This window comes from Phocoena sinus, chromosome 7, assembly GCF_008692025.1.
Source record: "Phocoena sinus isolate mPhoSin1 chromosome 7, mPhoSin1.pri, whole genome shotgun sequence".
Taxonomy (NCBI): Eukaryota; Metazoa; Chordata; class Mammalia; order Artiodactyla; family Phocoenidae; genus Phocoena; species Phocoena sinus.
The window spans coordinates 11,217,102-11,241,012 of NC_045769.1; the positions used below are offsets into that span (position 1 = coordinate 11,217,102).

The 23,911-nt window shown below is 33.4% G+C and overlaps 1 protein-coding gene across 7 annotated transcripts in view; it reads right to left on the reverse strand.

The window, feature by feature from the left end:
• Positions 1-1,111: 1,111 nt before the first annotated feature.
• AGFG1 (ArfGAP with FG repeats 1) overlaps positions 1,112-23,911 on the reverse strand; it is a 72,799-nt gene continuing 49,999 nt past the window's right edge. Inside the window, exons 5-14 of one of the 7 annotated variants that reach the window (XM_032637707.1) lie at positions 23,446-23,599; positions 17,621-17,740; positions 15,373-15,582; positions 14,099-14,279; positions 11,564-11,643; positions 11,258-11,350; positions 6,628-6,675; positions 4,554-4,712; positions 3,580-3,671; positions 1,112-2,852 (exon numbers count right to left, since the gene is read on the reverse strand). In XM_032637707.1, coding sequence (XP_032493598.1) covers positions 2,793-2,852; positions 3,580-3,671; positions 4,554-4,712; positions 6,628-6,675; positions 11,258-11,350; positions 11,564-11,643; positions 14,099-14,279; positions 15,373-15,582; positions 17,621-17,740; positions 23,446-23,599 — 1,197 coding nt within the window. In that variant the 3' untranslated portion in view covers positions 1,112-2,792. The remainder of the gene's footprint in view (positions 2,853-3,579; positions 3,672-4,553; positions 4,713-6,627; positions 6,676-11,257; positions 11,351-11,563; positions 11,644-14,098; positions 14,280-15,372; positions 15,583-17,620; positions 17,741-23,445; positions 23,600-23,911) is intronic. The other 6 variants (XM_032637711.1, XM_032637708.1, XM_032637712.1 and 3 more) reach the window with 6 other exon arrangements.

The window sequence follows — 23,911 nt, forward strand, 5'->3', positions numbered from 1 at the left end:
ACAACAAATTCTGAGCGATATAAGTTACATAAACAAAAGCTCTTTGAGCGCTCTATTAAGAGTTAATAATAGTCCTGAGACCAAACTGTTTCAGAAGTCTTGGTACTGTGACAGGAAAGCAGCCACTTAGTTACTGCTTCCATTTTACCAATTGACAGGAACTGTACCAACGAGGACGTGTACTGGGAGCAGGGCAAATCACAAGTAAAGAAAGCACCGATGTGCTTCTTCACATTTACAGAAAGAATTATTCGACAGAAGAAAGTGATTACCTAATCTCTATTTTCACAAAAAAGAGAGAAAAATATGCCTTTAAACTTATCAATGAAGTTTGTCACCCTAAAAGAAAAGAAAATTTTCTTTCCTCAGCAAACACAGGAGAGAAGACCTGATTCGACTAGTAAATCAGTATTCATCCTTACCACCTCTGAGTATTTTCTCCTCTTCAGTGCTCAACACAATTCTGATGGTCTGTGCAAAACCAGAAGCAAATCTGAATATGAAAGTCTAACTGAAGATTTTAATCCACATCAAATCTGGATCACTTCTTACAATAAGCATTTCAATTTCACAAGTTTTCATTTAAAGTCAACAAGAGTTCCCACTTAATTACAAACCTCAAGATTTACCCAGAAAAAAATAGTCTTTAAAATTATTTTATCAACAACTGTTTAATTTACTTGTTTCTTAGATGGAAAGCCTGGTAGGTTAATTGAATAATGGCCTACAATTTTATAGCATAACTTTGTACATGAGTTGATTGGGACCCAATACAATCTAAAACATAGGAATTCAAAGACATTTCTTAAGAATTCCCTCCATGAGAAGGGGTCTGGAAGGACACCCCAAAAATGCAGACATTTCAAGTATACACCAAGACACACCCAGACCTTTGCAGCATTCATTTAATTCTAAGAGCCATACTGCTCAGAAAAGGGGCAGAGATTTCCCAATTTTCTTGCCTATCAAAATAGTTCAGATAACCATACGTTCAGCTAGATATGCACTGGACAGCAATGTTTCAAGAAGTCTGGAACTCTACACAGATTTTAATATAGTATGAAAACAACTCCTGTAGTCACCATTCGAAAAGGTATTCAACATGAATAAATAATGTTTGAGGAAACTGATGTTCACCTCTTTTAATACCAAGCTTTAGAAACAATTTAAATCATTATAAGAAAAATTTTCAAACATGTATCACATATTTATATACGTAACCTCACCTTTTCTTGATGACACAGTCACAGTAATAGACAATTATCAGAAGAAGATGTAATATACTGATGCCCTCTAAGCTGGGCTGGCTGTCCCTACACTAACTGGTCTTTGACAATATATGCTCTTTTGGTCTGGGAAATCTATTAATCAAAACTTCACATAAAGACAAATGCATGAGCTCTAACGTATAGACACTGTGACTTATACGGGCTGCTCAAAGGCATTTTTTTAAAAAAAAATATTACAAGTTTCTCAGTTGTGTTCTGTTTTGATGAGATTGCCAGATTACCACTGGATGAATGAGGCATTATATAAATATTTAAACAAGTTCATTTGAATATTAACATAAAGCTATAACTAAACATTAGTATTGTTGCCTTTTTAAACAAAGTATTCTATAACTTTAAGGTAACACTGGGTTCCAGTTTCTTTCCCTCTAGAAATGAACATAAACAAATGTCCTATTAATATCAGTTTGTCCAAACAAAGAAAACTGAGGTGCAATCATGTCACAGTTAATGCATGTCTGCTTCCAATACATTCAAAGACAATATTTAAAAAAAAAAAAAATCAATAGTTAAAATAAGCCTTTTGCAGTCTGAGAATTCAAGATACTTTTAAAAATTTGTAAATACACATACATGCAAATTCTTCATATATACAAATTTTCACAAAATTAAGAAGTTGCAAAGAAATCAGAAGGATTACGGTGAATCTAACAAGCTACATTTAAATGCTTTACCACTGACATATTCCTGAACATAGCAGTTTTAATAAATTTTCTACATGGCCTTTTTATAAAATTTTCTCTTTTAGACATAAAAGTTAGTCACTAGAAGTCTTCTGAAATTCTAATTTAAGAATTCAAGATGTTCTCAATTCACTACTGATATTTAAGGCCACTTTGGTAAAGGCATTGCAGCAAGAACACAAAAACAATAGCATATTTTCTAGTATTTATTTTTTTTCACCTGCAAACTGTAGCAAAACATGATCAGCTTTATTCTGCAGACAGGTATCCCTCTACATTTTTAAAGAATTTAGGCATGTATAAATAGAAGAGCTCTTTAGAAAGGAAAAATTCAAGAATGAATAAAACCTTCCAATTCTGACTCTGTAACTTTCCAGAAGCAATGGTTAAAGTGATTTTAGGTCATTCATTCCAAGATATATGACAGCACCTTAAAAGTGGCTGATCTATTTCCCCAGTAACATTTCTCACATAACAATGTGTTAAAGTTACAAATACTGATATGCACAGATAACTAATTTCTAAGAAAAATATGTACAGTACTGCAGCATAATGAATGTGGTATCTGCAATAACTTAATATTAGCCAATTTTTAATATACATGATACCGCTACTTTTTTTGCCAATTCACAGGTTAAAAGTTGTTACTGGAGCCCTCTGTTTTGCACATATTTCCTGGTGTTTAATACACAATGCAGGCTTTTTAAAGACTTCTCTTGTGTTTAAAGCTAAAATCAGTGAAACAAGACAACAGTGCAAGAGGCGGAGAGATGTAATGTGACCATGTAAAAGTTCGTTCCAGTAAAGTGTCTATATAAGGCTATAAGAAAGGATTGGTTGATGAGCTTCCTGTTGGAAATTGTCCTGTCGGTGCACCAGTCTAAAGGAAAACATAAGACAAAGTATATAAATAAGAGTGTGTGGAGAAAATATTTAATGTTATTTAATTAAACTAGATTTAATTAAATAGTATTTAGATTAGGAATTATTGGCAATCATATTTATTCATTATTGTTATTAGCAATATACTGGAACAAGGCGACAGGTTATCAGGCACTGTGTTGTGCCTATTGATATCCATTATTTCATATAATTCTCATAATAGATTCTAAGAAGGGACCTGGCCCTAAAAAAATGCATTTATGATTCAAACCAAACCTGACTCCAGGATTCCTTTTTCACATTGTTCACTAAATCTACAGCCTCTCATAAAGCATTATTTCGACAAGAAAGCAGACAAGTTTCATGTCTAAAATAGCTTATTAACTGTCAGTGCTTTGATTTGCAACTGATTAATGTGTTTTCTGGGGTATTTTTTTGAATTTTATTTTTTTATACAGCAGGTTCTTATTAGTTATCCATTTTATACATATTAGTGTGTACAGGTCAATCTCAATCTCCCAACCAATTCATCACACCACACCCCCAGCCCGCCACTTCCCCCCTTTAATGTGTTTTCTTAAAAAGGGATCGTGCACAATGGCCGCCTCGGATTTGTATAATCTTGCAGAATACCAAAGAGCATCCAGGAGGAATCACATCCTGCTTTTCCCAATTTGAAAACAATGCAACAACTTAGAAAGTGCTTAAAATTGCATCTCACTTACCATAAAAGGATTACTAGATACTCCAGCAGCTGCAACTTGACCAAAAGGGGTTACCACTGGCTTTGTTTGTCCAAATGCTGCAAAACCTGCACCTTGTTTAAAAAAACCCACCAATTATAACCATACCTTTGAGACAATCTGATGCTTATAAAGCTTCATAATGAGTTTCAGAAAAATTCCTACCAGAGCAACAATAATAAAAAAAATCAATGTTAAACTGTTGAGTCTCATGCTCTTTCAAACAGCAGTTAAACTTCCACTGGCATGTCTTAAAGAACTTACATTGACTCTCCAGAAATGGTTAATTCCAGTTTGTCTCAGCTACGTAAATTGCTGACAAAGGATTTAATGAAGAGATAAGCTTGTGACTATTTGAGAGGGGCTGTGATCCAGGTATTTCAAACTTTAGCAAATGAGTGAAATGGGCTCCCCACCAACCAAAAAAAAAAAAAAAAAAAAACCCAAAAAAAACCCCAAAAACAAAAACTGGTCTCTAGTGAATTTTCCTGAAAACAAGTAACAAACTCCAACCACAACACAGTCACCTATTTAGAAAATGAGTTTATGTCACCAAAAAAACCCCAAAACAACAACAAAAAACGTACACAAAATGGAACAAAAACAGTTCTCCAATGCAAAATAAACAAAAACACTCTAGGTCTATAAAGTTTCCTTTTAAAATCAAGAGGCGTATTAATAACACAGAAGATATAAGAAAGACACTGGAGATTCTGAGAAAGAAGAGGTACTCTTTAGTCCCTGATTTCTCCTAAACCTATAATCTGGTCACAAAAACTACGAAATCACTCAGTTTTCTGTGGCCCAAATCACCAAAGGCTTTTCTATATTTGTGCAGTAAACATTCAGCAGATAATGCTACAGCATTCTCTAGATAAGTCTTTTTGTCCATTCATATTATGATACATAAAGGATACCTGCAGTGGACCTACAGCTAGCCAAATGTTAGATCTTACCATTGGGCTGTTGAGAAAAGGCTGTCTGCTGAGGGAAAGTTGCTTGGGCTGGGAAGGCAGGCTGCTGGAAGCTGCCACTAAAGCTGGTGGGAAGACTGTAGGGCGTGGGAGTCCCAAACCCCGCAGGCATGCTCATGGATGCCGTGCCAAAGGTCGCCGCTGGCAGGAGAAAAGAAAGGCTGGTCACTTATGAAGGGTAGGTTTTCGTATATATACGCATTCTCAACGTATGAAACAGACATCATTTACCTTAAAAAACAGTATGATGTATTTTAAACTCCAAAACTCCCAACAAACTTAATAGTAAGTTTTAGCTCCAGTTTAACATAATCTATATTTGTTCTCCTGAAACCAATGACCAGAATGAAACTCATAAAGCTATCATTTGAAATCACAAGAAAACTTCTCAGAGTAATTATATACAGTTTGAGTCTAAACAGCAGTCTACTTTTTAAAGTCCATCATCATGCAATTCACATGTATACTCGTATATACATTTTTAAGTTTTGTTTTGCTATATGCAGTAAAATAGTCAAACATTTAATTGTATCCAGTGAATTGTCTGCTATAATGTAATATATGTGTTCCTGGAAAAACATTGAAAATCTCTGCAAAATAATTCACTATAAATAAAACTTACAGGAGAAATGGGGTCAGAGGCAGGCCACTCAAAACCTATGCAGCTTTCTAACCCAAGGCAAAAAAAGGGGTGGGGCGGGGGGCGGTCCTAATAAAAACACTAACACAATTAAACTGAAAACATATGGACTCCCATTCCTTTTTTGGAAAGTAAATGAACAGTGCTTTGGACAAGGGGTATAAGGAAGGTTAGGTCAGGACTGATGAGTTATAGAAACTGGGGCAGAGTACATAAAAATTAAACAAATAGTGAAATAAGCATTCTTACAAGAGACAAAGAATGTAAGATGAATGACACTGTGTCCAATAACTTCTCCATGGCTTGCCATGTCCAGCCACTATAACTTGATGGAATAAAGCATTCATTCACAAGTTGGGGAAATGCGCGTGTGAAGTACAGCTATATATACATGGTATGCTGTCATCACTCCCCCTGTTTACGAATTACTTATGAACTAATTCACATTATTACATTATCATATTATTATATTATTTATATAAACACATATAGTAGCAGAACAGTATATTACTTTTTGCTAGTGAAGATTCAAAATGGAACCTTCCAACTATATGTTGTAGGAAAAGCCTAAGTGAAATAAGAGCCAATAATGGTGCTTTTAATACGGAACAGTAGAAATTATATACTGAAATATTTTTAGCATGATGCTATCAAAAAACATAATTCACTGAATTTCCTGATTTTAAGAAAAAATTACCAACTTGATTGCTGATTTAAGGCACAAGAAATTAATACTAAAAGTGCTACACAGAATTATCTTTTATTTAAAAAAAAACTAAAAATCATGTGACGGATGTTGCCCAACGTAATTCTCATAATCCTAGTTTTTACAACAGTGCAATTCTCCGCAATGAACCTAATTAGATTTTCCAATTTTAAATATTACTTTTTATTATTGATAAGAAAAAAGGGGAACTAAGCCACTGGGAAGCAAGTGAATTAAAGAATAATAAGCACACTGCAAGGGAAACAGGAGGGTTTCAGAACAGACAACAATGCACTGACATAACTTTGACAAATCACTTTTTAAGAAAGCAGTATAAAGCAAAAGTTGGATACAGTTAAGCAAAACCAAACTCCATGGAATAATGTGGTAAAATGGTTTGGTGCATCGAAAAGGTGTGTCACTCAAAGTACTATGAATTCAAACTTAAGAAAAATAATTGAGAAAGCTATTAACATTCTAATGTTACCATGGAGGTAAGCAACATGCTTTTCAGTATTAAAACGCCACAGAAGATTTTCATGTAACTTTAAATATAATGTATTCCCAATGCCACACATCCATGACCACTCCATTTTAAAACATGGAAAAAACTTAATTCCACATGCAGGGATCCAGAACACCAGCAGAAGCTTCCACAAGCAGGTAGACAAATTGCCACACAAATCTAGATATTAGTTGTGGCCACCTACCAAAATGAGCGTGAGGAAACACTTGAGAATGCATTGCTCCAGAAAGGCCTTATGGAAAGCCATAAAGAGACCAATGTCAATTAACTTATGAATAACTACTGACAAAATAAAAGTAAATGTGTTTCATTAAAATGTTCTAAAATTAGAATATACTGTTACAAAGTAGGTAGCATAAGAATACATAATAAAGACACATCCAACAGTCTTTTTATTTCAACTATATTCATGACAGTAGTATTTACACTGTTTGAAATAAAGGGGAGATTAGAATACCAGAAAAACAAAATATCAAATGAAGAAACATTTAGGAAATCCATCTTTTAAACAAATAACATTTTTTTCATGTGAAGATACAATAATATCCATAAAAATACTTTCTAGGCCTCACCACTTACACCCAAAAGTGCTATTCATAGGATCATCTAAAATGATCTAGCATCTACCTTTAGCATCTAAAAATTCAAATCTAAAAAACTAAAAATAAAATAAAACTCAAATCTTGGAGAAAGCACTTGAATAATGTTTGATTGTTTTATTTATGACTCCATACATTAACTAGAAAAGCCTAATGATAACTCAAGTGAATTAAATATTACGCAGGAAAAATTATTCGATGTAGTTCATTAGAAAGGCGAGCAGCACTTTCAGTTTAAAATATGATGGCTAAAAAGAGAGAGAAAAGAAAAATACATCTTGTGCAGATCTTACCTGGCATGACTGAGGTCAGACAGGTTACATATAAATAAATGTAATTAACAGAAAACAAATTTAGGTTGTTAAGTACCAGAACCGCTGTTTTAACCATCTGGAGTGGGGTTGTTTCTAAAATATATGGCCATGCATTTTAAATTAACATACTTAACACCAACTAAATTTGGGGAAACAAGGCGATTGAGAGATTAGAGTGGTTCTGTCTTGGTTCTGTAGTTTTCTAATTACAGGATACCACAACTTCTTTAAGCCTCAGTCTCGTCATTTGCAAACGGGGTGGAGGGACAGGGATAGTATAATACATATCTACTTTACAAAGCTGCTGTGATTAAAAGTGCTACAGGGTAAATATCCAAGGAGTGTTATTTTTTCTTGCTAACTTAAAAAGGTGTTTACAGCGTGTTCTAAATTCAACAAAAGGCTGATTGAGGGGGAAGGGTTCTGAAACAAGCTTGGTCACTTTATCTCCTTTCTTAGAGCACTTTATAAGCTCTGAGAAATCCTGCATTAATAATACTGGTTAAATTTTGTTTAACTCAGCATTTCCCATATATATTTGGGCGTAGAATCCCTTTCCATGAAGGACTGATAACACCATCTCAGGACACATGTTCTACAAAATAGGCTTTGGCAAAAACTGACTTTAGTCCACAGTGATTGTTAACCAGTATTAATTTCTGTACCTCAATCTGCAACAATGATGCCTAGTTCTGGGCTGCTATAAAAATATTTTAGACTTGTTTTAACAACTTTTTGATATATAATTCACATATCATACAATTTGTCCACTTAAAAGGTAGAATTCAGTGTTCTTTTTTAACGTTATTCACCAGGTGTACAACCATCATCACAATCTAATTTTAGAACATTTCATACCCCCCTCACTAAAAGAAATTCCTTACCTATCAGCTCTCCATTTTGCCCCACCTACTTTCTATAGATTTGCCCATTCTGGACAGATTATAAATGGAATCAATCATACATTATATGTCACTCTGTGACTAACTTCCTTTATTTAGCCTAATGTTTTCTAGGTTCATCCATGTTGTACCATGTATCAGTACATGTCATTACTTTTTATTATCAAACAAATTCCACTGTATGGCTATACCACATTTGGTTTATTCATCCATCAGTGGATGGACACCTGGGTTGTTTCCACTTTTTGGCTATTAGGAATAATGCTGCTGTGAACATTTGTATACAAGTTTTTGTGTGGGTATATGTTGCATTTACTTTCCTATGAGTGGAATGAGCGGAACCAGTGGAAACAGTGCTGGTTTAGAAGCACTCCGGGTACTAACACTAGATTAGTCATTGATTAATTTTGGACCCTTAAGGCGGGGCGGGGGGGGGGGGGGGAATCTTTTAAAATCATTTTTTCATTAAATGAATGTTAGAAAATAAAGGTACTCATTCAGGGACAAAGGAGAGATTTAAGAGTTATAAGAGAATTTCCTAATAACCGAAAATTATATTAACTTTATTAATTAGATTTAAGGGCTCAAGTGCTCTGGAAAAAGAATGCTAATTATAGAATCCTAAAATAAAAAAGGTCTTAGGCCACATTAGCTAGTCTACTGAAGGTTTCTATATAACATGGTAAAAGAAAGCCCAAAAGCTTTGTAAATGCAGGAAAGAAGTTATTACTAAAATGTGCATTTTAAGAATGAAATACATCAGTAAAACTTCTTAAATAGTTCACATTGAACTATTATCAGTACCCTCTTTCAAAAGCTACCTCAAATGGAATTTAACAATACTAATATATTAAGAACACAAAATATTTCTAAAACACTAATATTAATTTTGATGGTATGAAAACACTGGAAATACCTAAGCACAGTGTATTTGTCAAAGTGTTATTTATATTTCAGCTTCAGCAGAAGCATGTTATATAGTTAACATTTACTTTGACTTAGTCAATTCAATAATAACCTAGTAAAGATGATCAATGTGCTAAATCAAAATGGTTTATAAGGGGAAAAAATTTTTTACCTTGAAATAAAAATTTGTGGACACAGTAGGTTTACCTTTCAAAAAATTTTGCTTAGGCTAATATTAAAATTATATCTGAACATACTTTGTATACTTTATATTATTTCACATCCCATGTAGAACCTTAACTTTAAAGGACTTTCATACTCCAAATAATTGGGGTGGGGGGGGCCTTAGCTCTAATAACAGAACCAGTCTGGAGGTACAGTCATGAAAGGAAAATAATAGGAATGATTTACCAAGTATACACAATAATGCAAAGACCATGCATGGTGATTTACATCATCTAATTCTCACAACATCCCTGCCAGAGAATAGTGTTCACATTTTACAGAAAAGGACAACAATAAGGTTCTGAGGAGTTACATCAACATAACCTTGGTCAAGGTATAACTTGAATTTCCATCCTTCAGTTGTCAAATGGGGTTATAATAGCTATAAACATCTCAACGGTATCTTGCAAATAATATATCTTCCTATCACTTTTCCTCCATTCATTAAAAAAATAATATACAGAAAGCATTTTTAGGATTACCTAGCAAGTAAATCTAAATCAGGATTTGAACACAAATCTGGCTGTACCCAAAACATACGCACTTAACTTTTCTGAGCCTCAGTTACCTCAGCTGTCAAAGAGTGATTAAAACATTTATTTGATGAGAGTTAAGAGGACTAAATGAGAAAACCCTGTGTCATGAGACATTTTATAAATTCATTCCACGAAGTCAAAATAATATGCTTAGAAACAGAAATATTACATATATCACAAGTGATGTATAAATATTTTGTCCAAAACACAACAGAAATTTGAAACAATCACTGATTATGTATATTCAGATTAAAATAAACAATTTTTAAAAATCAAATTATGTGCAAAATTCAAATAGTTATTAAACATCTACTGTGTGAGATATCAACAGATTATGACTGAAGACATTTATATGAAAAGGAAAGTTATGGTTCAAACTCCCAATATCACATATTCTCAAACCTTGCCAATGACAAAAAGATATGCTAGTAATTACCAAGTCTAAATGGTGCAAATTTATTGTGATGTTACAAACACCTTAATCTCTCAAAATATCACATCAACAAAGGCTATAACTGAAGTTCAAAGCTTTAGTTGTAAAATTATCTAAATCTAAAAACAGAACTGATAAATTCAGTTTAATGGGTATTGGGCCATACCACATGCACTTGCTAATATTCCAAGGTACTGGCAAATAACTCTATAGTGTTCAGGGTAATAAGACAAAAATCAAAGAGGTACAATACAAGAAATATGTAGCTGGCTTACACTGTGAACCAAAAAAAGGGGGAGCGATAAAGAGGATTTTAAAAAAATTATCAGAAGAGAAAATATTCAAATGTTATACCACAAATTAAACCAGTTTCCCACAACCTAAAAAAATGTGAACACCTAAAAGAAATATGTACTACAAAAAGACCTCATTATTAAGATCTCATGTAATAATACCCATCTATTCCTTGCAATCCCATGAAAAGGAAAAAAGCAAAAAAACTTACACATTTTTTTCTACTAAGATTGAGTTATAACCAATAATTGTGAAACCAGACCAACAAATAAGTCAGAATTACAATGTTCAAGTACCATCTCTGTCATATATTGGCTGTGGGCTTTAAGGCTTTAAGTCTCACCTCCATGCTTGAGCTTCCGCACCTGAAAAACGAAAGCTTTGAGTGGTGGGTGCTAGGTAACTTCTCTGGTCCATTTTCAAACATTAAATTGAAGGATTTTATAAACTTTCAGCTACTATATGTCTTTACGGACAAAACTAATCCACTTTACAGTCACTTCAGTAAGAAAGGAACCTTATTTTCTGATGCTCTTCACATGGTGTCTTTGCAATATATACCTTTTCCAAAGCTTACTGTTCTATAATTTATATTTATTTCTTACCTGTTGCTCCTCTGGCATTGGTCTGAAATGGATTTGTAGAAGATGCCACAGAAGGACCAGCAGCAGCAACAAATGGATTTGTGGAAGGTGTAGCTTTAAAAAATTATAAAATACACTATAAAATCCTAACGCATTTGTATTCAATTATTTAAAGTATTTGTTCATATATTTATGAAGATAGAAAACTAGAGTTTTCTGATAATAAACTGGTGCTTTGATTATCTTCTGGTATCCCTACGAAAATGCGATACAATATATATTAGGGTTCTTTATTAAAACCAGTATATATATACCAGAAACACGTACCTCCAAATGGAGCAGGCACACTTGAAGAAGCAGGCTGTGTCTGTGCAGAAGCACCCACTGGCACTGTTCCAAAAACATTACTGAAAACAAGTATTGAAAGAGTTCATGTTTTGAGGGGAAAAACAGCAACGGTAATCTATCTACAAGGTTGCCATAAAATATGGAAACAAATAATATTGAACATATCATGTATCACATCAGTTCTCAAACTTTAAGTCTCAGAACTCATTCACATTCTAAAAAATTATTGAGAACCCCAAAGAACTTTAAGTTGCTATATTTACCAATATATATTGTACATCAATTAAAACAAATTTAAATAATTTTATTCATTTAAAAATAACAATAAAGCCATTACATGCTAACCTAAGTAGCATTTTCATAAGTAACCATATTTTCTAAAACAAAAGGAACCTAATGAGAAGAGTAACACTGTTTGATATTTTTACAAATCTCTTTAATGGCTGGCTTAATATATGATCAATCTCTTATGATATGTTGTTTAGGTTGATGCATATGAAGAAAAACTGGCCTCACATGGTAACATAGTTGAACAAAAAAACAGGCGAATTTTAACACCTTTTCCAGATAACTGTGGATATTTTCCTTGACATCATACAAAAAACACCAGGGATAGTTTCCTAAAGGTTAGTTGCAATATGGAATTTGAAACCATATCAATGGACTTTTATGTAAAGTAACATCCACTAGTCTATCTTACACTTTAAATGAATCTTTTACTAACTTTATATCATTTGGAAAATAGTTGATGCAAATCTTCAAAACGTCAACATATTTCCCTATGCAAAATAAAAAAATTACAATCATTAATATCACCATCCATCTCATCAGAAAAGTAATGGGAAGCTTAATTTTAAGCCCACGGTGGCCCCTAAATTTTCCAAAATTCTACTATTTGCTTGAGAGTATGTATTTTAAGTAGTTATTTTCCTTAAAGTGACAGACTTAAAATTTCATTTTTAAGAAAATGTCTACCAAATATCGAAATCTGAATAACCATAGTTTGTCTATCAATCATACTTTCAAGAAAAAATGGTGTTCCATAAAACAAGTGGCTGGTTTATTCCACAACTCAAACAACCACACAAGCTGATTTTACTCAAGACAGCTTTATACTTCAGTATATAGCACAACTACCTGATGCATACCTTACTTCAACACACAGAAAATTAAGAAGACATATTTAAAGGTCAAGACTTAAATTCCTTTACTGCTTCATATGGCATATTCATAATAAAAACTGCATCAAAAATATTCTAAGTAAAACTGAATGTGTGGTGGTAAGGAATATGATGACTATTAGATGACTATTTGTACGGCTTGGTGCCAAAGCTGTAAATCAATGCTAAGGCACCAGCAAGTTTTACCTGTCATAGTTTTTGCACCATCAAAACAAATGTCAATTACTGAAAACATAAATAACCCCTCAGAATTATTATGAATTTAGGTTTTAACCTCACAGACCTTTTGAATGGGTCTCAGGTACTTCAAACATTCCATGGGTTACACTCTGGGGGATCACTTATGATTATAATGTAATACCAATAAACCATTTCATTACATATACCTGTCTATGTTTCCAGACTTTACGACCACATTGCTATAGTCCACTATTATATATGTGTAATGTAGACAACATTAGTAAAGCAAAAAATATATAAATACTCTAAATTTTATTCTTTGGATTCAATTTTTCCCATCTGCCATACAGAAAATTTGTTACTGAAGAGTGAGCCAAACTAGTTAATGTTACAATCTTACCATTTCTCTATGGAAAAGGTGCTAAAGGGAAATAAAAAGCTACTCGGATAACAAAAAAGAAGAGACAATCTGTAGGAATGGAAAACTAAGAGATGGGTAAGACACTGTACAGGTAAGTCACCTGTACTTCTAGGTCTGCTTCCTTGACCCAAAGATGAAAAAGTCAAAACTAGAAGAGTTTTTAAAGACCAAATACTGTTAAAATGCAGTAGACTTTCTGCTGCCAAGAATTTCTTACACCCGATATATCTGAACACAGTAACAGGTATGTCTGTTTATAAATACCAGTATGACAAAAGAGATACAGAATTGGTCTTGGGTTCTGGTGCAAACATTTCTAAAACTGCTTATTTACAACTAAGGCTATAACATGCTACTTTAAGTGTTTAATCTTCATGACTGAGAACTGTACATTAAAAGCAAATAATTCTGTAAATGGATTCTCTGCTGAGTACAATTAAATTTGTATATGACTATCCATTTCAAGATGTGTATATACTCTAAATTACATTTTAGTGTTCAAGGGGAAAAAGTAACAAAGCCTTCGATTAAATAAAAAAAATAAAACTATGGCACTTAACTCAAGGATTATATTTTAATTAGAAAATTTAAACACAGTTTCCTCAAACTTACAAAAATATTCAGGAATCTTTAAGCCCCAAATGGTCATTACTTAACAGCATTATTATTCAGAGTTGCAAAAAAGTTTAAAAGATAAAACACAAAGCAGGAACACAGACTAAGAAAAGCTACCTGCTAGCATTACTTGTCGAAGAATATGCATTACTGGAGGTGGCCGCGGAGCTGAAAACGCTGTCCAGTTCTGCCAGGGCTGCATACTTGTCTGAAGATGCACTTGACTGACTGGGAACTGAAACCACAGAACCAACAGGAGCTTTACCTGTGGTCCCAAACCCACTACCCTGATCACCACCTGTGAACAAACAAAAACATACTACATCAAAAATTTTAACTGATGCTTAACTTAATGCTTTCAACTTACAACCACATTTGCCATGAAACACATGTAAATTTAAAACCGATCTGGAGCTTAGCAAATAAATGGACATGATTCTAGAGTCTTATCCAATAAATAATCCAGAAAATATTGGACAAGATTAGTGCTATACATACCACTCTGATAAAGACAGCATACTGTTTCTGTAACAAAAACTAAGACACAGTACCAATAACATGTCTAGATTACACATAAAGAAGAAATTCTCAAAGTGCTACATTGAATCTGCAAGACAGGGACATCTCATTCAAGTGAACACATACACTCATAAAATGCTTGAACTATGTGAAGAGTCTATTAATAATATCATTTTCCCAGGGTTGTTCATGAAAAAATTAGAGATAGTAGTAAGAGAAAACATTCACAGAGCACTTACGATGTGCCAGGCACTGTTCTAAATGCCTCCCATGCAATAACACATATAATACAACTTTTTAAGGTCAATGCTATTACTATTGCCCTCGTTTCGTAGGGTAGATGAGAAATCAGGCTCAGAGATTAGGATGCAGAATCCAGTCTGAAAGTAGACCCCTGCTGTTCCCCCACTACACTACGCACTTTGAGAGGCAAAAATACTAGCCTTAAGGCCAAAACTAGGTATAAAAATACACTGTAAATATCTTGTTTCTTTAAATAAATACAAAAATATTAATAGAACATAGTTCAAAACAAATGTATCACAGAACCTACCAAATAATCCTCTAGTCATCTCTATTAATAGGATTTCTTGGCCCTTTATGGCCTTAGAACAATAAAGCATGCTTTCTAAGAATAAATTAAATTTTTGTCAATTATTTTCTTTTAAATCTAGACGTTTACAAATAGTTTCTAGGCCTCCCATTGTGTAGTTATTTCAGATCCAAAATGTGCCAAATAGTCATGAACATTTAGTATGAACTAAACATCTATACAACTAAGAAAAGCACATCCTCAGATTTTAATAACTACAACCAAATTTAGAGGACTATTTAATATACAAATTTGTATTCGTCTGTTTAAAGGTTGATACCTTGCCCGGCACTGAAGATATTGTCTAAATTAGCAAGTGCCGCATATTTGTCTGTAGTCTGTAGACCAGCTTTGTTCGCTGAAACTTTACTAACAGCTGATACTGTTTGATGACTCTGGGAAGTATTGAAGGTTCCAAAATCAGCACTGGAGGATTTGGGGAAGTTATCAAAATGAGCAAAATTAGCATTTACTGATCCAGCACTTCCACCTGTAACAGAACAGACAGAAAACTTGAAATTGCTAGATTTTTCCCAATATCCTTTGATAAAGATTATATGATCATTTCTTCCTAAATTAAGTGTTCTATAAACAATCCTAAATTCTTAAAATTAAAAACTGGCAAATGGCATTCAACTTTATCTACACGTGACTTTCCATAATTTACAGAACTAGATTTTCAAAGGCCCTGGCAACATACAGGGCAACAAGTTTCTGTGTGTAATTTTCTATCCTGGAATGAAGAAAATAATTCACAGGAGAGTGTCTCCATGCTACCTAATTTGGAACTCAGTTACTTCATAGAACATTCAGCTATGTATACTATGACATTTTACCAATTCTCCCTAAACAAACTCTGTAGGCAAGATGCAAAATATCTTACACTACAGAAGTTTTGTAGTTCCAACAGAGACCTGGTTGAAACAAATCCCAGGGTAGAGATTTAAAATGTTTACAATGTACTACTTTGATCCAAATTTCTTAAAAGGTGGTTTTTGAGCTTTAGACTTATTTTACTTGAAGAACTATTACTTAATTCCACATAATAATTTAATGTACACACAACACCACAATGTCTTCAGTAAAATTATGCCCTAATATATAGCTCAAGGAAAAAATTATTACATCAACTTTATCCTGCTAAGATTTTAAAGACTGTTCTGTATTCTAGAGAACTCCCTAAGGTACTACTAAAATACTAAAACCAGTATATATTCATTCTACACTGTTGGTGCTACACTTTTGATGTTGATTCTTTATGCCTAAACCATTAGTCTCAGCAATCAAGATGGTAGATAGATATAGATATTTATATATTAAAGTGAGAGAAAAGCACACTTATAGGTATTTCAGAAACAACGGTTACACCCTATTTTTTAAAAAACCACAAACACTTTCCATCAATCAGTTTTTTATGCATTCTAAAACAAATATATTTCTTTCAGGAATTAAACTCTAGTTGTTTTCGATTAAAACTAAGTAATGTTTGTATTTAAAAGACTGTGATCTGTTACAAGGAGCTGATGAACAAAGTACATACTGAGCTTTCAAAATCTGTATGAAGAAATTTATTTCAAATTAATAAAAACTGAATTATTAAATCAACTAACTCTGTTATCGTATACTACTATGTTCTCTGAGGTTAGCAATAGTGGAGAGAGTAAAAGTGAGAATTTCTGAAGGATTATAATTAAAAGATGATTAACATTTTATAATTGAAAAACCTAAAAAATATAGCACAAAACATACAAAATTAGTAAAAGATGCCTACGTGACAACAGAACTTACTGTTGGAAGCCTGGAGAGGAAAAGCTGAAGTAAATTCACCAAAACTGCAGCTAGATGAAAGCATTCTAAATGCTGGACAGCCAGATATTATGTAAATGATGAAATTTAAAGAAAAAAAAAAAAAGAAAGAAAGAAAATTGAAAGAAAAGGCTTTAAGACAATACAGAGTTAAAAGCTGAAGGAAAAATAATCAGCCAAAGATCTAAACAGAGGTTCAATGAGTTTCTGAAAACAATACAGTTTATGGGAGAGCATTCAATTTTTAAAGACCAATTCCTGCACAGAAAACTATTTAAAGTTTATTAAAGTGACTGTTAAATAATCTACTCAACTAATAATATTTATTTTCTGAAGCTTGTTGCCCTGAAAATTACTTAACGTTTTTAGTTCTATGGAAGCAAGCAATCAACTAGCTTCCTTTATTCAGAGCTTAAATCGTAATGTGTTTTGTGAACCTAAAAAACTTTTAGTACTTTAATATCTCTGTGCCTAAGAAATTTAAGGAAGATTCATGTGCAGGAAAAGGAGAATAGATGTGAATTAGACAAAATACTAGCGTTCAGAAAAACGAACAAAGAAAAATATAAAGATTTCAGGTTTCCCCAGAGCTTTGTAAGACAGAACTAATTTAGAACCAGATAATCACAGAATTTAAGTTTAGAGTAATGTTCCAAAACTACCTCTAGAGAGTTTTTTATTTTTTGAAGTAAACATTTAAGCATAATGCTGGAGAGCTCTACCTGTAGATTGGGGCTGAAAAGAAGAGTGGCTTGCTGTGGGGAAACCTCCAAAATTACTCGAACCACTAGACTGTCCAAATGCATCAAAGTTTGCAAAATCTGCATTTGCAGAATTCTGAGCTGTAAATGGTAAGGAACAATATATGTTAATGAATATGAAAATTATAAATGAAAAATATGACAAATGAATTTAAGAATTTTATGGAAGTTTCTATGTCTCACAACTTACTTTAAAGAAAACTCATTTAGAAATCAGATTTTAAATTCTACCAGTGTTTATTTCACCCAACTTCAAGCAATTTATTAAAGGGTATCCAGGAATTTCCAAAAATGATAAATGATACACAATGATAAATTTGTACACAATAGCCTTTGAGTGACCTCAGGAATAGTACTGTAAAGTGCCTCTATTAAAGGAAACTCTGAATTAAGAGCACTAAATATTTAGTTACAGTAAAGCAGACAGAGATGCAGGATACATTTGGAAAATTCAGATTTAAAATAGTGATAAGTGATTCATCAGTTATGTGACTCTAAAATAATGATACAAAGATGGCTTAATTACATTAAATCTTTTGATTGCTTTTTGAGTTTACAACGATGTCACACCATAGCATATTTAAAAAAAGAAAACTCGAGTGTATAAAAAGAAGGACATGATCACCAAATACATTGAAGATACTCATATTTTATTAGGAGGCTGCCATTTTAAAACACATATTAAAACTTAAGAAACGATAAAAACGTAAAAATCATAGCATAAATGCACCTCATACCCAGTGAAAAAGACCAACTGGTATTTCCCAACTGGTCACCAACCTAAGAGCAAAACTCCAGGCTTCCCTAAAGTTAAAATATGTAAGTAAAACGAAATAACTCAAAAAACTTTTTTTAAGGCCAAAACAGATGCTGGATAAGATTTTTATAGAGGATAAGATAAGAATAAGAAGTGGCTGGTATGCAGGAAAGGGAATGCTAAGTGGTAAGAACGAAAAGCATGTCCAAAAGATGGAGAAAGATTATAATATGTCACCAACAAAGTGAGTGAGCCACTTAAACCCTCTGCAGGCAATTCTACTTCTAGGTAGTTTTTGTAAAGAGATAATATTGCAAATGAGCATGGCTGAATCTAACAGCTAAACAATGTGTTTTTTATAATAATGAAAAACTTAGAAACTCAAATGGCCGCCGAGAGATCACTTAAATATATTATGGAACATCACACAATGGAATATAATGCAGCCATTTAAAAAATTCATGTAAAAGAATATTTAGCCCTATACAAAAATACTTACAGCTAAGTAAGTAAGATAAATAGGTTAATAAATTCCAGATACATTTTCATCTGCTAATTTCATTAAACATGGCATCATGTGCATAGAAAATCTGCATTTTAGTTAAATCAAAGTAGTGAGATTTCAGGTAGGTATCATTTCCTTCTTTGTTTGCCTGAGTTCGCTAAGCTTTTTCAATGAATATGTACTCTACTTGTAAACAAACCAAAAGAAGTCACTAAGCAAAAAAATTTTCCATTAACAAAGTAAAACATTATTCTAGGAAGAAAATCAGGAAAACTTAACAGTATTTCATGTAATTGCTGTTTTATCTATCTAAATGGATATGACGGGGGCAGGAGAGGAATGTACCTAGAGTAACCCCCTTTTCCTACACAGCTGTGCCACTTCCCTTCTAGTGTCTTCACACCTACCACTTCTGATGAGTGGAGTGCTATCCCCACATGTCACTGCTCACACTGCGTTCTTAAAAACCTTTTTGAAACACATCTGACCTGGCCCTTAAGCACTACACACTAGAACCTAAATTAAAAGGCTGCTTATTGCTTAACAATATAAATTCTGTATTCTGGACTCCCTAAAATATTTTGTCTGTTTTTACTTAATATGATAAAATTCAACTTTTTTACAGGCTGAAATTTGACTTTCCCCAAAAGAAATATAATGGAAGAAATACTAATAGATAAATAATAAATTTAAAAAATTTCCTAAAAAATATTTTGAAAGGAATATCTATACCAGTTTAAATATAAGTTTAAATAGTTACCATTTAGCATTGCTGAGAACACCAGTAAAAAAGTACAGTTTAGTGAAAAGGGAATCTAAGATAAGAATCAGGGAACTCCATCCTAACATAAGTAACTGTAAACCACTGGACAAGTCCCTCAATTGTTCTGGCTCTACCAGTATTCTCACTAACAAAATGAGAAGATTTGCTAGATGGTCTCTACTAGCAAAACCAACAAACACTATAATTCTACAACTTATGAAACAACAGAAATAAATTTCTTAAGAGCTTTGAAATACTAAGCCAAAGAGAAGAAAATTCTACTAAAAGACAAAATAAGTTTATTAAGGCCAAAATAGGTAATATAACTATAAACCAAATGAATAGAGAACACGATATAGGAAATTCTCAAATTTAGAGTGGATTATATTCCAAAATGCAAGTTTCCAAGTTTTTTGAACACTTAGCTATACAGTTGAGAACGACAAATGAAACATCTGTCCCTTGTAGAAACAAGAATTGGGTCCCTAAGCTAGTTTGTGGCTTATAACCTCGAACATATATGTAGCCTATAATAATACATATTCTACATTTAACTTGTATTTAGAACATCATATGGGAAAATTTTACATTTAACATGTTTCAAACAACATCGGGGAAAAAAATCAGTTCAATGCAGGCTTCCCTGGTGGCACAGTGGTTGAGAGTCTGCCTGCTAATGCAGGGGACACGGGTTCGAGCCCTGGTCTGGGAGGATCCCACATGCCGCGGAGCAACTGGGCCCGTGAGCCACAACTACTGAGCCTGCGCGTTTGGAGCCTGTGCTCCGCAACAAGAGAGGCTGCGATAGTGAGAGGCCCACGCACCACGATGAAGAGTGGCCCCCGCTTGCCACAACTAGAGAAAGCCCTCGCGCAGAAACGAAGACCCAACACAGCAAAAATAAATTTATTAATAAACTCCTACCCCCAACATCTTCTTAAAAAAAAAAATCAGTTCAATGCAATCCATTTTGTTGGGCAAGCCTATTTTATCACATTTATATTTTCCCAATGATTTCCCACCAGAGCACCAAACACACTCATCAAATACCTATTCACTATAGCAAGACAGGGTTTTGTAATACTTCTATCCATTTTTATTTGTAGACACTGAATCTACTGTCTTCAACAACTGATTATAGTAACTTTTTAAATTTGTAAAGTGTTACGGAATGAAACTGATAAACACAACTTTGGAAATTAAACACTAATAAATTCAGTAAACAAAAATTACTATCTGGAACCTCAAACAATCTCTACACAAAGAAATCCAAACTAAAAAGAATGTGACAAAATAATAAAGATGCTTTTTACAGTCTTATTCAAAAACTACAAAGGAGTCAACTCAGAATTTAGAATTTAAGGCACCAAGTTAATGAGCCTGAATCTTGCCAAGAGTTGTCTTTACTCTTCCGTGAGCAACAGATACTCATGAGAAAGGAAAAAAAAAATGTAGAGACCAGAGGATGGAAACAGGCAACCCTCATCAAATTCAGCTGACAAACAGACTTTGTTTCACCTATATGATAGTTTATTTTCATTAATTCCTAACATTTAAAAAGAGAGCATTTCACATTACATAACAAGTTTTCATACTTCTCTTAAAAGAAAATCGGTGTATTTAGTAATCCTGAGCCTGTATTTTCATGTGGCAACAGGAGATTATAGACCATCCCCCTTTGAAAGGGGCACTGCATTATATTATTCATTTGTGTTAACTGGGTGGCAAGGCAATTGAGTTTGACATCCCTCATATAAGGTGTGGCCAAAATCAATTACAGTTTACAGTTCACAGGTTTTGTGATACGTTTATTACCAAGCAAAATAACTATTACATGCTGTAGTAAATTATGTTTCTAACTGCATGCCTATTTCTGTAGAAGATGACTTTTCCTGAACATAATACTGACCCCACCACTGACACATATCCACACACACACCAACTCAGCCAGAATGTTCAAATAAAGAAGGGTAAAGACTTCTGGCTTTTAACCCACTGAACTATCTGCAAAAGAACAGTTTTCCCTTTAAAACAATGCCGGCCAGATTGGCGTATCTGAATAATTAGTTTGCTATTAAAAGTTCCATTTGTCATATCAATGTGTTCAGGAGAAAATTTTCACCTAATTTTTTTTTTTTTTTTAAATGATAAGTTCAGGGCAAAAACTCAGCTATCAATGACTTTGTATCTATGAACCATGTATGGAAAAGTAAAAATTCAGAGTGCTTGCAAAGGCTCTGGAAAAAGACATTTCAGATTGAACCGTGACACCAATTTAAAACTTACTTAAGGTAAAATGTGAAAGATGGCATCAACTATACTAGAAGGGAAAATAAATGAGTAATTTTATTAGCTTGTTCTTGCAATATCCATATATATTTTATGCTCCTGGGATCAATCAAATGAAGTAAGAAAAGAGTGATCTGAGTAGTCATCTGTAAATACAAAAGAACTTCAGGCTAAAAAACTATTACTCTCAGGCAACCTGACCTATTTCTGCCATATGTGGAAAAGAGACAAAATAGTTAAGATTTACTATCTTCTATCAATCTGATAAAATCATACATTTCTCTCTCTTTTAACATTTTCTACAATTAAATAATGACAATTATTTTCAAAAAGCATTTTAAGGGAGTTATTAAAAGTATGAGGGTAATCACGGCACAAATTAGTCTGTGGAGCTGCACTGTCTTGTCTATTTTTGGCTAATATGATTACACAGAAAAGTGTAACATCAATTCCCTGACTTGCAAATATTCACAAATTGCGTTTAGAGACAAAAACAAAAACACACATACACACACAGAAGGGAAACATGAAATAAGTCATGAAATAAGCTGAAAATTTCCAAAGAGTTTGGCAGTTACTTTTCCATCATTTCAAATTACATTTCCATAAATCTAAAACTGATATAAATGCAGAATACTCATAAATTACAGAAGGTTCACTCTCTATTCACTGAGTCTTCCACCAACTCTTTTGGCCACCATTCGAAAACCAAGAGGAGGGACAGAAGCTAGGGCTCCTGTCTGCTCAGAGAGGGAACTGGCTTCCCACCTAGAGGATGAAGGGAAGAGTCTCCTCAGCCTCCTTCTGGACTTCTGGGCTCAGCCAATGTAAAGCAGATGGAAACCTACCACAGCCCTAACAGCGCAAGCCTCCCTATTTCTTACCCTTCTCAGTACAATCTCTCCTGAAAGAAATTCTCATCCTAGAATCCCTTTTGAAAAGCAAACACACACACAGACACAAACATACATAAATCACACCACAACTTCCTTCTGTAGCATATTCTTAGAAAATGTTTCCACTGGTATTTAAAACAAAAAATTCCTTCAATGCTTGATAGAAATAAATGTGGCTGAAGAGCAGGTTTTCTATAATTTTCCAAACTATCTCAAAAGGCACATTTCTGGATGCATATATACATGACATACTTTGTACCATTATTATCCAACTATAAGCCAGGACGTGAAATTGAAAGGAAAAAAAATAAGTGGGATAGTATCACAATTTCATAGGTGAATAAAAGAAGGTAAAATAAATCCCAAAGTACTAATAGGAAATCAATTCAGTAAGCACTGGCTTCAGTTATGCTTAAAAAACAGTGAAATACATACATGCAAAAAACAGAAAGCAAAGTTTCAAATTATCAAATGAAACTGCTTCAAAATGACCAAATCAATTCTTAAATTAGTGTACAATATTTAATTTGATGATTATTCAATCACTCTGGCAAAAGCTGCTGGGAAAAAACTTACCTGCATGACTGTTGAAATGTGCAAAGTTTGCAAAATTGGCTGTAGCTGTTGACTGAGGTGCTGGAGCAGCAAAGATGTCTGAGCCAAGATCACTTAAAAGGTCAAACTGCTTCTTCTCCTGCTGCTGCCCTTGAGAGCGACCTACAACAGGAGACTATAAACCACATATTAACTATAAAGAGCTTCCAGTCAGATCTGCTGAATTTTTATACCACTACTTCCAATTCACCAAGCTTAAAACACAGTTTAAAGATTACATAATCTTCCATTTGTAGAGTTTTGAGTTCTTTGATGTTTTTTGAAAAGCACAAATTTTCAACATCTATTCCCATATTATCTTTCAATGTTAAGTACAGAGTCAAAAGCAATGAAATACAATTACAACAGTTGTTACACCTCATGACACAAGACAGACTTACTGCTAAGACAGTATGATGATAAGGCTTTCGTAGAACAAATCTTTTAT